The 14,930-nt window shown below is 38.3% G+C and overlaps 1 protein-coding gene across 1 annotated transcript in view; it reads left to right on the plus strand.

The window, feature by feature from the left end:
* The window catches only part of NEK7 (NIMA related kinase 7), a 92,975-nt gene that overhangs the window by 17,842 nt on the left and 60,203 nt on the right, over positions 1 to 14,930 (plus strand). Inside the window, exon 2 of the mRNA XM_029935407.1 lies at positions 5,823 to 5,963. Within this exon, the coding sequence (XP_029791267.1) occupies positions 5,823 to 5,963 (141 nt within the window). The remainder of the gene's footprint in view (positions 1 to 5,822; positions 5,964 to 14,930) is intronic.

The following is a 14,930-nucleotide window of genomic DNA, read 5'->3' on the forward strand; positions in this document are numbered from 1 at the left end:
ACTTAGACACAGGATATGAAGTCTTTATTTCAGTATTGTAGAAGATACTGTGTACTGAGTTAGCTGTGCCCTTTGAGTTTTCTTGTGTCCTGAAGCCAAGCATTTTCAAACTGCTAGGGTTTATGGGCTTTGAACCACTTATTCTCCTCTTTAGTGTGCCTGCGATCTTAAACTTTATTTTAAGCATGTTCTAACCAGATAACCAAACTGCAAGCATGTTATTATGTATTAAATGCCCTCCCCCCAGTAACTGTTAAAAGGATATTGGGCAGAATAAACTCTATAGATACACTGTGTTGTCATCTAAGTAGCCTTATACCCAGGGGGTTAGTCTTCATTTGTGAATCAGGAGGATACTCCACATGACAAATGAGGTATCCCAGATGGAAGGCAGAGCCCAGCATTGGGTGATACTGAGAATTTCCAGGGATTGCGCCCTTGGCATTGGGAAGTCTAGCAACAGATAGGGCCCTATTATGAGAGTTGGTGGAAAGTTGTCACTGCTGGCACTCTTGGGGAAGAGAAAGTCTTCACTGATACGAAGTACTTGTTCTGTGCTCGTCTCTGTCCTAGGTAGTTTATAATCATTATCTCACCCAGACCCAGTTCTTTGAATAGGCTTACCCCTCTTTTACAGAAGTAGGAAGCAAGGTTTGGATAGCTTCCCCAGCTCAGAAAGATACCAAGCATCAGAGCTGGAATTTGAGCCCAGGCCTTGCCGATTAACTCCAGAACCTCTGCCTTTTAACACCACACCACACCACACCCACCCCCCCACACACACACACACACAAAAGCAGAGAAGGGGAAGAGAAAAAAAGACCTAGAATCTGAGTAGGCTCTGAACTGTCAGCACAGAGCCTGATGCTGGGCTCAAACTCACTAACTGTCAGATTATGACCTGAGCTGAAGTCGACACTTAACTGACTGAGCGACTCAGGCGCCCCTTACCTCTGCCTTTTCTAATGGGCTATATTGGAAGTCAGTGGATGCTTTTATAATTCCAAGCCTAGGTCAGGCTTGGAGCAAGATTGATTTGAAACACAGTGTTTAATGTTTCCATATCACTCTAGCCCAGACCGTGGATCATTACTGAAGTCTCCTTTAATAGTAGGATTAAAGGTATTCTCTGTTTCACCTTTTGGGAAGCTGTATGAGGCAGAGACAGTTGCCTTGCCTTGTAGGGCTGAGTGTTTTCCGCCACACTGTACTGCTTCTGTGCATGATTCTACATGGAGCCTCTCCATAGTTGTAATCATGCAGAATGTGTTTAAAGCCTTTTACATTAACTTCTTTCAGTTACATTGACTTATTTAGTATATAGTTATTATCTACTTCCTGTCAGACCACTTTCATGGAATCTGGACACAAAGATAAAACTTGGTTTCTACCTTTGAGAAACTCAGTGTGTGGAGGGAGAAATATATATATATATATGTAATGTAAACAAACCCTTAAATCCAGTGCGATACTGAACCTGGCCCGGTGCCTGCATTCGCACAGCTGTTTATAGAGTTCAGTGACTGCTGTGGAAACACAGAGTCAGGAGCCAGTAAAGCTGCCCACAGACGGAAGATGAGTCCTTAGAAGGCTGGCCGTGGCATCTCAAAGATGAGTTGTGGTTTGCCAGGTGTGAAGGGCGAAGTTACTTAGAAGGCAGGGGAGTAAGCAAATGGCTTTGCAGGGAGAGGCCAAAGCTCATGGTGCACTGGGGAGCAAGTGGTGTGGCTGGAAGGTGAGGCCCGTGGCTAGGTATAAAAATGACTTGGCCTTGTGTCATAGGTAAGGCATTACTAGCTTTATTTCATAGTGGAAGAAACAGAGTAGGTTTTTACTTTTATGAAAACTAGAGATCTTTTAAGTGACTCATGTCCAATCCAAAAGCCATTTTGTGCAGGTCAGAAAAATACCCTGGTCATTAAGGGACTGCAGGAGAGTTTCTACGCCAAACCGAGAACAGGGAAACGGCAATTTAAGTGATTTTATTTGGTCTATATTTCATACTGATTTGAATCTTATTATTTTGCTGTGTTATTTATTTCCCATATAACTCAAATGCTAAACTAAAAAAAAATGTGGAATTGGACATCATTCAAAAGAGAATATAGCTCTTTCCTAAAAATAGATCTTTACTTGAGTGTGCACTCATTTGATGATATCATCTTTTTATTTAAAGCTCCTAACACAATCCTACCTATCATAGGATATAACTCATCAAAATGAAGTACCGCATTGCATACAGTGTAACGGAATCTTTACTGAAGTATACGTCATACCTGTCTGATGATCTCCTAAAGGAGCTCTCCTACTACACAAGCTTATTTTTATACAAATTGCAGTGTGGCAAAGAGACCCAGGGGTAGTTGGAGATGTGCAGCTATGCTTCTTCTCATGTCAGCTCTCCATGTCTACGCTGGGTGACAGGACATGGGAGCAGATGAGACAAGCTGTCACTCACCCACACTGCCCTTTGAAGAAAGGCCATAGGGGGAAAAAGGTGCCGCAAATGGGCTGTGAAGTTTACATACACTGCCCACTGTTAAACAGATTACGTCTAATGAAGTGTCTAATGCTCAGGCCATATCAACCTAATCCTTGGTGGCAGTTCATCCCTCAACTGCCAAAAAACACCGCCCTCTGGCCCTCTCTCGCCACTCCGGCCGCCAAGCACAGGGAGGTGCCCAGTCTTAATAAACCAAGACAGTGTGTGATCTGACATGCAAATGTAGGTCATTGCATATGTAAATGTGTGATTACAAACCTGCACGCCAAAACACATTAGTGAGACTTTGCTCTCAGCATGCGGTTGTCACACTGTCTTAGCAGTTCACGCTAATATTTGTCAGTTACTGTGCAGACAGAAGACGGAATTCCCAGTCAGATTTAAAGTATATGGATTGTATGATAGTGTTCCTAATGATGAAGTTGTATTTTACTGTTGAGAGTGACAAGTTTTCATCAGGAGAAACAATGGTATGTACATATATAGCGGAGGAAAAGAATTCTGCTTCTTTGATGTTGCAGGCTATCCCAGTGTGTCAATATTTTTTTTAAGAAAAGATTTCTTTAAAAAGCATAGGAAATTAAAAAAAAAACCTCTCCTCTTTGAGTGAAACTTTTATTTACCATTAAAAAACTAAGAAAAGTTGTTACTATCCAGGGACTGTAACTATGAAGTGGCACTTTGTTAGTTTCCTTTCTTAAATAGGTACCGTTTTGTCACAGTGACACTTCCTACAAATTAATTTCAGGGACTAAAGAAAGAAATCTTATGACAGCATGGCTGGTTGTCTCCCTTTATTTGATAATTTTTCTTTTATTTTTCTTATTGTATATATTTTTGTTTTCATTTTTGACATGGGTTTCTTTTCCTGTTTTCTTTATGATAAGATTTTAAATTGGACATATTTGGAATCATCATGGAGAGGCCCATCATATTGAGTCCTTCTAGGTGACTGTGATTGGTAACTGGGGCAGCAGAGCAAAGGCTATGCTTGGAAATCAACTAGACATAGGTGTGGTTTGATAACATCTATATATAGGACTGTCATGAGAATTGAATTAGGTGACATGTAAAGTCCTAAAATATAGGACCCATTAAGTTGAAGTATCAGAATGGAACCTCTATTATTATAGTAGTTGGTACTATTGTTCTATTATAATAGTTACTTATGGTATTATATTTATGATGTGAATTTGTGAAATTTCTTATATTCTGAATATTTTGCATGTCTTAAAGGAAGAATAGTATTTTTCTTGACAATAACTTAAGACTTCCAGAAGAAAGAAAATCAGTGTACAGTAAGAGAATTTACTGCTTCTCTTTTTGAGAAACTTTGTGTTTGAACTACAGAGAAATTTTAGCAGAATGTTAGAATTTTGCTAGCATGCTAGATGTAATAATATTGACTATATTAAAAGTATTGGGGTTAATGTAAAGTACTGCCTATATGTCAAAGTAGCCTTCTGCATAAGTCATAGGGTCATCAGGCTTAACAGAGGTTTATCTTACTTGATTAGGAGTTCAAGTTCAGTTTAGTGTGTATATGAACCAGCGGTATCTTTGGCTGCATTAATAGGTATTTAACGTATAGTCTCATTAGATGGTACGCTAGTCATAGGCCACAGGAATGTCAGGTGTACTCCAAGTTGGCTCAGAGAGTTGAGGAGTTCCAGAAGAATGTGTGCAGAATGGTAAAGGCTTGAAGAGAGTACTTAAATAAATAATCCAGGAACCTTGAAAAGTCGATGCATATTTAGCTAAAATAGAGAGTGTATCCGGCCTTTGATAGTTAGACTATTTTGTTATATTTTGTTGTATAGGTAGAGATGCTAAAATAGATTGAGTGTCATGAGGAGCCTCACAGGCAGTGTTCCTTGGGTGCATGTTACAACTTCAGCAACAGACAGTGTCTGACTGCAGTGGATATTCAACTAATGTTTACCCCATGACTGATATAATGAATGAAAGAGTCTATGAATAAACAAATGAACAAAAGCGCTAGGACACTTGATAAAATTTATAAGGAGTTGGGTTTTGTCTCAAAATAGGAATGACAGTTGTGCTCCGCTCCGAATACCCTGTAATCTTTTCTCTTACAGCAGCCCAGAGCCTCTGCCATATATTTGGGTAAGCCCTTTCAGAGCAGGAAGCATTTCTGGTTTGTCTCTGCTTTCGTTGCAGCTAGTACATTAGTTAAAAAAATATTAGTTTAAAAATAACTTTTTTCATGAACAACAGCAAAATCTTGTTTAAACATGTATTAAGTGAAAGAAACTAATCTGAAAAGGTTATGGTCTGAATGACTTCAACTGTATGACATTCTGGAAAAAGCAAAGCTGTGTAGCCTGTAAAAAGATCAGTGGCTGCAAGGGGTTAATAGGGAGGGAGGGATGAATAGGAGGAGCAGAGAGCATTTTTAGGGCTGTGAAAATATACTGTATGATACTGTAATGATGGATACATGTCATTACACAGTTGTCCAAAGCCATAGACTGTACAACACCAAGGGTGAACTGTAATGTAAACTATGAACTTTTGGTGATAATAATGTGTCAGTGTAGGCTTATGAATTGTCACAAAAGTACCACTCTGGTGGGGGTTGGGGAAAGCTATGCAGATATGGGACAGAGGGAGGCTATAGCGGAAATCTGTAGCTCCCTTACCGTATTGCTGTGAACCTAACAGTACTCTAAAAATAAGTAAATAAAGTCTTAAGCAAAGTAATGATATGGTGGTAAATTCCCTGCCACTGGGAATGTTCTTTGTACAAGTTAAATTACTCTCAAGAAGCTCAGCAGATTTTCATGCATTTAGTTAGGAGGTTGGACAAAATAAGTGTGTGTTTACGTACATTCTGTTTCAAGTCAAAGATACTTTTAAAAAGAAAAGTATCAAAGGGGTACTAGATTCAGGGAGACAAGTTTATATTCTATGAACTGAAGATAATTTTATAGAGAGTTCTTATCTAAAATTTGAAAATCTTCATTCCCTGACATTTCATGTCCTTTTCCCTTGATTTATTTTTTCTTGTTTGCCCTTCCTGTCTCACATACTGTATATATATTTTTTATGTTTACCCTGTTTAGTGTTTTTCTTCCCTGCCAGAACTTTTCTTTGAGTATAGAGATTATCATCATTTTGGTTTGCTGCTGTGTCCCTAGTACATAGAATAGTGCCCAGCGTGAATGGCTCAATAAGTACTTGTTGAATGAATGGATGTCTGCAAGCTTACCATAGCTATTACCTACTTATGTGAAAACAATCAGTAATTGTATGAATATTGTGTGATTGAAAACTTTTCTGATGTTTTTAATTACAGAAGGCCTTACGACCGGATATGGGCTATAATACATTAGCCAACTTTCGAATAGAAAAGAAAATTGGTCGCGGGCAATTTAGTGAAGTTTATAGAGCAACCTGTCTCTTGAATGGAGTAGCAGTAGCTTTAAAAAAAGTGCAGGTAAGATGATTTTAATTGTATGTAAATCTATGTAAGATTATACTGTGTGAATAATAAATAGAGGAAAGTATGTCCTAAATGATTGGACAATGACAATCTTAAGTTCAGAATGCTAGAAAGGAATAAAAATTACGCTTTAAAACCTTGAATTGAGTGTAGTACACAGTAGAAATTAATTTTTAATTTTAGCATTACTCTTAGGCTTTAAAAATTTAGCTGTTTTTCACCTAGATTCAATAATAACTAGAATGATCCTAGAAAAGCTTTTACAACTCTAGATTTTAAGAGGCAGATTTGAGTTATCACCACCTGCTCCTTACTGGACATGTAACGAGATGTCACATCCTTAGCTGCAGCTATAGGCCTCACAATAGGAAAATAGACTTCACAAAATATATTGCCTGAAGTTGGTAAGTGGCAGTCAGGATTAGGGTGGGGTGTTAACTTAATGTGGAGAACTGCACTGGCAATAAATGAAAGAACCAATGTGAACTTGATATACTGGAAAATCAAAAATAGAATGAAGTACATGAAATTAGAGGATTGATAACCTGTTGGAAATTTCCATCTTGTATTTGTATCATTCTGGAATCAGTTTTGTCCTTCGGTCCTGACTCTTTGTTGTTTCCCTCAAATTCGTTTTTCTTGCTCCAGCTCCTCTTACCGAGTCCTACCCTAAGTCTAGTTCCACTGAGCTCCCCTGAAATGTACTTGTTAGAGCCCTAGAAGTTCACTTGTCCTAACGAGTCTAGAAAGTCTAACTTCACTTGCCCTCTGGTCTAGAAAATACTTGTCTTTCTGCCTCAGAGTATGTTTGACATCATACAGCTTTGGTTTGCAATTTTCAGGGAAGGTAGTTATTGTTCATACTTGCCCGTAGACTTTCCCAGTTTACTCTGCAACTCTGATACATCTTTTCTCTGTAATGACCTATGAGACCACAGTTTCTTTTTGTAACTTCCTTACATATACATATACATACACATACTCCTGGATGTATATTTAAATGCTTATTTATTTTGAGAGAGAGGAAGAGACAGGGCATGAGCAGAGGAGGGGCAGAGAGAGGGCACAGAATCCAGAGTCAGATGCTTAACCAACTGAGCCACCCAGGCATCCCATTTTTGTAAGTTCCTAAAGGATTAGTATTCTTGCAATAGCCATTATAGAGATGAACACTTTTCACTTACATTTTTAAGGAAATGTTAAATGTTTATAAAAAAACACTATGTGGCATATATGTTAGATGTAAAAAATAATAGACATGCCCTCATATCTATCACCTGACTTAAGAAATACAGCATTAGAAAAAATGTTGATTTAGATTTGCTACTCCCTTCCTTCAGAGGTAACAATATCTGGAATTTTGTGTTTTAGCATTCCTTTGCTTCTCTTTATAGTTTCCCCCACATCTGTATAAATATCTAAATAAATCTATTGTTTGCTTTGCATTTCTTGAACTTTATACAGCTATTGTCACCTGTTGCTGCATGTGGCTATACATTACCCTTTTCACTGTTGTATCATATTCATTTGCTCTTATTACATGTTACTTGCTATTTGGGTTGTTTATAAGTTGTTTATTCTTAAAACAATACTTTGGGGTTTTCTTAAGTGCCTTTCCTGGTTCACATATGCTAATATTTCTCTTTTGTGTGTGCTGGGAATGGAAATGATGGGTCACAGGGAATGTACATGGTTAGTTCTAGAAGTTAATACCAGTTTATTTGCCATAGTTGGATGGGTTGCCTTTCTTACCAGCAGCTTAACGAGAGTTGCAGTGTTCTCTCGTAATATGCCACCTGCAGCTTGAGAACATAGAATATAGAATGCAGATATGACTTTGGAAAGATTATTCCCTTACAAAAGAACTCTTTGACCCATTTTATAAATGTATTTCTTGAATTTCTAATACGTAACTCTAGACACTGAGGGAAATACAAAAGAAGGCATAGTCATATTGTTCCTGCATTCCAGAGGAAAAAGTGTCTTTGTAGAACAATTAAATATTAAGCCCTGTGGCATGGATTCCTGATTTAAATAGGAGTCCACAGAGTGGAGCTGTCCGTTTAAGCCCTGGGTGCAATCAGAACCTTGGCCAGGCTGTCAGTGTAAGAGCACATTGTGGAGAGCACTGAAACGGGGAGCAGGAATTTGAAGTCTAGGAAAGTAAGGATTCACTACAGATTCTCAAATCAAGGGACACTCTTCAAAATTCATTCTATTCAAAATAAAATACAAACTGAACACATAGAACTGGAAAGAAGACAGCTGCTGATGTGCCGCAGGCCATGAAGGCCGGAGGATAGATGGAGTGAGAAATCATTTGGAGGTCTCTGGAGGCCTCCTTCTGCGCCCTCCCACTGGTTCTGAGCGTAGAAAAGAAGACACAAGGCTCCATTCCATCTCTAATGACGACTTTTTAAATCACAGGACTTTGTCTTAAAAATACTTAGAAAAGGGGGGGAGAAAGGAGGAAATGAGGGAGGAAGGAAGACGGAAGAAAAGCTCGTCTAGTTCTCTCACAGTGCCATCTGAATTGTTTCTTGTCTGTATTTTTCTAAGGTTTGATTAGAAATTTGAAAGGACGTGAGTTAATATGGGCAATCATATTTCCATTCAGTATCAGGTGCCCCCTCCCACTCCTTCCATTTTGCATCATGATAAACCTCAATCAACAGTTGCCTGCTGTGAGGAGTTAATGTTTGCCCTTTTGGGTTATGTTGTTTGTGCCTGCTTTATCAAATGTTGATATTGTGGCATCTTCTAGTTTAAACGTAACTTCCTTACAGGAGAGAGATGATATCGTGAAGATATTCCTCACTTACTTAATTAGGGAATAGTGTCTTAAGCCTCTGTGAGTAGAAATGTATTTGCATTTCAGATATTGATTTTTGTGATGTATTACGCTTGTGCTGAGCAATAAATCCCGTGCTTCCTTCTTTAAAAATTCTCTGTAGCATAAGATGAAAATGTTTAAAATATTGTTAATCAGGGGCGCCTGGGTGGCCCAGTCGGTAAGTGTCCAACTTCAGCTCAGGTCATGATCTCGGCAGTTTGTGGGTTTGAGCCCTGCGTCAGGCTCTGTGCTGACAGCTAGCTCAGAGCCTGGAGCCTGTCTTCAGATTCTGTGTCTCCCTCTGTAACCCTCCCCTGTTCTCGCTGTCTCTCCCTCTCTCAAAAATAAATAAAACATTAAAAAAAGAAAGAAAACTTTAAAAAAATATTGTTAATCAGACTGTCTTTCTTTCCAAAGACTCTTAGGCCCTTCTCAAAAAATTCGTAATCAAATACTGGATTTCCTCATACATCTTGTTATTTTGAAGTGAGGTTACTTCTCTGAAGAGCTGTATTACTGTTCCCAGCTCTGCTAGCACCCTTCCTGAATTCTGTGCTTGCTTTATAAATTCACTTCCCTGCTTATAAATCATTAAGGAGACACATTAGAGTTACCATCTAGGTTCCTCAGCTTAATTTTTAAGGCATTGTCTTTACTTTGCCCCACACCATCAAGTTTCACTTTTACAAAGCCTTTAAAAAAAAAACAGTGTCCTAATTTCTGGTGACTTCCCTATAGGTTGCCTGTGTGTGTGGCAAGAAAAGTGTATATACTGAATGCATGTTACTTCTTTGAAATCACAAAGAGATCTGAGAGCCAACAGTATATGACAACATTTACCAATCTTTTTGAAAATGTAGGCACATCCCATCATAATTTGTTGGCCAAAATTAAGATGGTGCCTTAACTGAGGTGACTTATTGCAATTCCATGTGCCAACTTGGCCTCCATCTCTTGCTGTTTCCCTCCTTTGCCTCTTCCCACCCTATTGCTCATTCACTCAGTCCATCTACTGTTGATATATTGATCACCCAGTGTTCAGTGGACGGTGGGGAAGGCTTTGGGAATCTAAGGTAAACAAATAATGAGAGTCATGGGATTCCAATAGAAGTGCAACAGGGACCCATCTAAAGTCACAAGACAGGCACCGAAATGAGAGCAGCCCCCAGGGACACGGGTGAGAGGGAGGTTGGGAAAAGTCTTCATGGAGGCTGTGAGCTGGGTCTCAGAACCTCAGTTCTTTGTGTTGGAAGACTATCAACACAATTGTTTTGATCTGGTACATGAAATCTCTATTTTATTATGCTTAGTAGTTGATTGATTAGAGCTCTATAATTCGAATTGATTTTTATTTTATCAAACTTATAACATGGCACTATAGTATGAATTTTGGGTCTCACTGCATCTCAGTTCCTTGATTTTGTTACCTGAATTTTCTAGTAGTAAGTGAAATATTTTGATCCTTAGTTTGTTAATGCCTAAGTTCTCTTTGCTTACTCTTAAGTTATATGTCCAGATAACACTATTTTTGTGGGATATCCATTGTCATTGACATTCATTAGAATGGAAGGTACTTTTGTATATTTCCTACAAAGATAAGGTGATAATGTATTTTGTTCAAATTCACCCTTTTACTCCAAGTAATCTCAAAACAAGTTCTTGAAGGGACAAATCCTCTTTGATATTTACTGCTTTATTTATATTATTATTATTATTATTATTATTATTATTATTATAAAGCATTCACCAAGAAAATCACTTTTTAAAGTATATTAATGAGCATAATTTGCTTTTTTACAAGTAAATTTTAGCCTCTAAGATCTGCTTGTTTTCATGTAATTAGAAGCTGAGATTGCTTGCATTTAGAAATTTGTGAACAATGATAGCTTCTTCCGTAATGCATACAGAACATAACACATCATAATCTCTACATCTATATGTTCAGTCTCTTCCAGTGTCACTGTGACTGGATTCATCCTACAGCTTTTGTCAGCTCCATGACTTAATCTCTTTGGGTTTCCTTTGAAGCTTCCAATAGTTATTTGAACAATGAAAATTGGGAAGCACTTGTAAGAATATTATATTTTTTAAATTGAAGAATAATTTAGTAATTGATGCCAGTTTACTTAAGGAGACACACGCTTTTAATTTATCTTTTTCCTCTAACTTTGTCCTTTTTAAAATTTTTTTTTAATTTATAGTTTATTGTCAAGTTGACATGCTTTTATCTTAAAAATGAAACCGTATTTTTATTTGTACTTGAAATTTTATTTTAGTCATTTATTAGGCATATAAAAAATAGAGCAAAGTTTTAGTTACATTGAGGGTTTAGAGAATAGGTCATTGTAGCTAACTACCATTTTGAGGTTATAATGAATTACCTACCATATATGGCATAAATAGATAATCAACGTTGAAATATTTAAATGACATAATGGACATTGATGAAATAATTTAGTCCTTTGTCCTTTTATGATGTTTCACAGTGTTTTTTTCTTTAACATCTTATGCTGTGTTAGGGTTTTCATTGTGCTAACCCAAGTTTTAATTTTATGGGTTTATCTTAAAAATTTGAAATAATAAACTCTTCTAGTCAAGCCCAGTGAGTATATATAGTTGAAATAACTTTTTATTTATGCTGTTGAAGATTTTTGATGTGCTCATTTAATACTTATTGAGGACCTACTATATGGCAGGCACTGGACTTGGCAGTGGGGTACAATGATTGAGTTCAATGTTTTTGTTGGGGGAGATGGAGAGATAGTAAGTCAAATAATTATAAGTAAGAAGGAAATGACCATCATGTGATAGGAGAGACAAATTAGTTGGGAGGAAGGAGGGCTTTTTAGATAGAGGCCTCTCTGAGGATGTGAAATTTAGGCTGAAGATAAGGAGTCCGCTATCTGCATGGCAGGAAGAGGCTTCCAGGCCTAGAGAACAAACAGCCTTGGACAATAGGATTGACCTAGAATATTCTAAAAACAGGTTGTTGCAACCCCAGTGGATGGAGTGAGGAAGAGAAGTAGCATGGGGTTACAGAATGTGGTAGGAACCAGAATTTACGGGTTTTGTTTGTAGGCCATGGAGAGAGGTTTATATACTTCATGTTTTGTGTTGCTGTAAGGGTAATGAATAGCCATTGGAGGGATTTAAGCAGCTGATGATAAAACCCAGTATATATCTGGTGTATTTCTTAAAGAGTGCACAGACTGCTGTGTAGAACATGGATTCGTCTTCTTCAGTACACAGCAGTAATAAGGCCAAGCATTGTTAGTAGTTAACTTCCCATTTCTCTCCCATTTCCTCTGTCCAGTAAAAGTTGTTCTCTGGCCTCATCTTGATTGCCGGGCACTCATTATTCCATATTCGTCATACCTCTTATTTAAGGTCTGATTTCAGTTGTTAACTCTCTTGGACCTTTGTCAACTATTTGAGCAATGCGGATGCCTCCACGTTAGAATCTCCCCCTGTCTTGCTAATCCCCAATCGTGGTTGATTTCCACTGTGTATGACTTCATTTCTCTATTCATATGTAATCATTGTTCCATGTCCCATAGCCTGGAAGGGTTCAGGGTATTTCTTGGAGTTTTGCTTGGAGTTCTCCCCACCCTTGGACATATTGTACTCTCTTATACTTCCCACTTGGATGTATTTTAAGCAGAGAATAGAAAGAACCCCAGATCAGCAGATATGTGATTACAGTGTCCACAGTGGAATTTAAAAACAACTCCTCAGAAGCCGTAGCCTCTGCCCATAATGCATGTCTGCCCAGTGGAGAATGCCATCTCCTGTGCGACAGAAACAAGTCTTCGCTGTCTGCTTTGCTTTCACAAGTATGTAGCTGTTCTAATTCGTCTGGTCTTAACTCCCTACTTGTGCTCTGGATAGATTTTTCATTTCTGCCTCATTTGAGACTTTTTTACCAGTTGCCCCATTTCTCTCACATCAGCCTTCCTTCTCTGCCTGTAATAACATCCTTTGGCTTTCATATTGACACCTGTATAGAATAATCTGTTGCTTCAACACAGGCAACTTCTTAAAACTTGGCCTCTTGTGTTTTCTGGGATTACACACTCCTTACTTAAAAAAAATTTTTTTTAATGTTTGTTCATCTTTGAGAGAGACAGAGAGACAGAGTGCAAGAGGGGAGGGGCAGAGAGAGATGGAGACACAGAATCTGAAGCAGGTTCCAGGCTCTGAATGCTCAGCACAGAGCCTGACTGGGGGCTCGAACTCACAAACCATGAGATCATGACCTGAGCCAAAGTCAGACACTTAACCGACTGAATCACCCAAGTACCCTTGGGATTACACACTCTTGATTCTCCTCCCTCGCTGGGGATCCCTTTTCTGTCCCCTTCAATGGCTTTTCTTTTCCTCACTCTTTTTGGGGCACTTTCCACAGTTATAATTTTGGATCATTTGGTTTTCCTATAGCCACATTCTCATTCACAGATTCCAATATACCTTGGTAGGGTGGCTTCTTAATCTACACAGGTCCTGACTAAGCTTTGCTGAGCTTTAGGGTCTTATAAAATCTGAATAAAAGTGAATTTTTTTGATAATTTTTAGAAGTTTTGTTTTGTTTTGTTTTTGTTTTTAATTTTAAGGAAACTTATTGAATGGGACTTCTTGATGGACTCCTCGAAGTTGGATCACTGCTAGCCTGTTAAGTTAAAAGGCATTCCCTTGGAAACAAAAGTTTTTTTAATAGTCAAAGAATAATTAGTGACACTCACAGGTATCTAGTTCCTTACCGTCATTTGCCAGGACCTTAAGGAATCCACAAAAAGAAATTGAGGCCTGTTCTTGTAGTTTGCAGTTCTAACGTGTTGATGCATGAAGAAAGAAAGACCGACAGAAGCTGGATTGCAGGCCTTGGCGTTATAAAGGGAGCAAGTTTCTGACATCAGTGTAGAACTCTCCCTGTACTCACTTAATGTGCTGCCCCTCCCCCTCCATCCCAATCTCTCCACCCTTTCAAAGTGCTTCTGTATTTAGTCAGGGAAGTGCTGGTGGGAGAGACCTTAATTATTTGGACATTAACTTGGTCAGGGATTGTGATTTATGCCTAGAGGATTCACAGCCCTCGTGCAATGGCTTGTCTACATGCCCTCACCCATCCTCTACCCTTCAAATAAGAGAGAGAGGCTTGGTAAGGGAAAATCTGCCTACCAGCAGCAAGTAAGAGAATCAGAAATTTATAGGCTGATAACAAAAATATTTCTTAAAGTTCCTCTCCCCTCACTTCAACAATGGTTAGGGAATGGGGAATGGTCTGTACAACCATTGGTCAGCTGGAATAAGGAATGGAAGCATCATGGCATCTGGTAAAGAAGGCAAGAACACAGGGGTGAAGAACGGCATGATCCAGGGGTGACTGAGGTTTTGTCACGTGGAGTCCAGGGGCTCAATTTAGGGACAAGCTGCTCATGTCATCTCTTCATGCTCTGTAAAGCTGGGGCAGGCCTAGGATATATTTGGATAAGATTTTTATTTATATAGTATCTATTTAAAGGGACATATAACAGGTTTTTCAGATTTCCTTAGTATACATTTTTAAGTACCTTCATTGCTATATTTTAAGTGTTTTTTCTTCTAACAAGTTGACATATGCCTTTTCAAGGGCATTTCTGTTAACTACTTGAAGGACCTCTTTTTGCTCTTAAAGATATTCAGTATTATCCTTTTCCATTTTTACTAGTCACGAGTAGTTTTTGTCAGAATTTGAAGACGACAAAAGGAAACTTTTAAAGTGATTCAGAAGTACCAAGAATGTATTGGCCAGTGCTTGCCTAAACACTGCTAATAGTGTTGCTCTTACCAAGTGTACTGAAAACCCAAAGAAACTTTAGCAGAGCTCAAAAAGACGGCTTCTGAAGACAAGCTTGTAAATATCCTATGAGAACTATTTTTACAAACTCTAGATTGTGTTTTCCTTGAGTGTTGTCTTTTCTTCTCATGAAATCAGACAGTCTTGAATCTGTGTCTGAGAATGATTCAATCTAAACATCCAGTTTTTATTTTGTCTTGACTTGCTGGCTAAGGGAAAAAGAAAGATAAGATACTAACGAATTTCTGATTAAATGTATTTATAAACGTATTTGGTTCAGAATTTAGTTTTGCCT

This window comes from Suricata suricatta, chromosome 3 (genome assembly GCF_006229205.1).
Source record: "Suricata suricatta isolate VVHF042 chromosome 3, meerkat_22Aug2017_6uvM2_HiC, whole genome shotgun sequence".
Classification (NCBI taxonomy): domain Eukaryota; kingdom Metazoa; phylum Chordata; class Mammalia; order Carnivora; family Herpestidae; genus Suricata; species Suricata suricatta.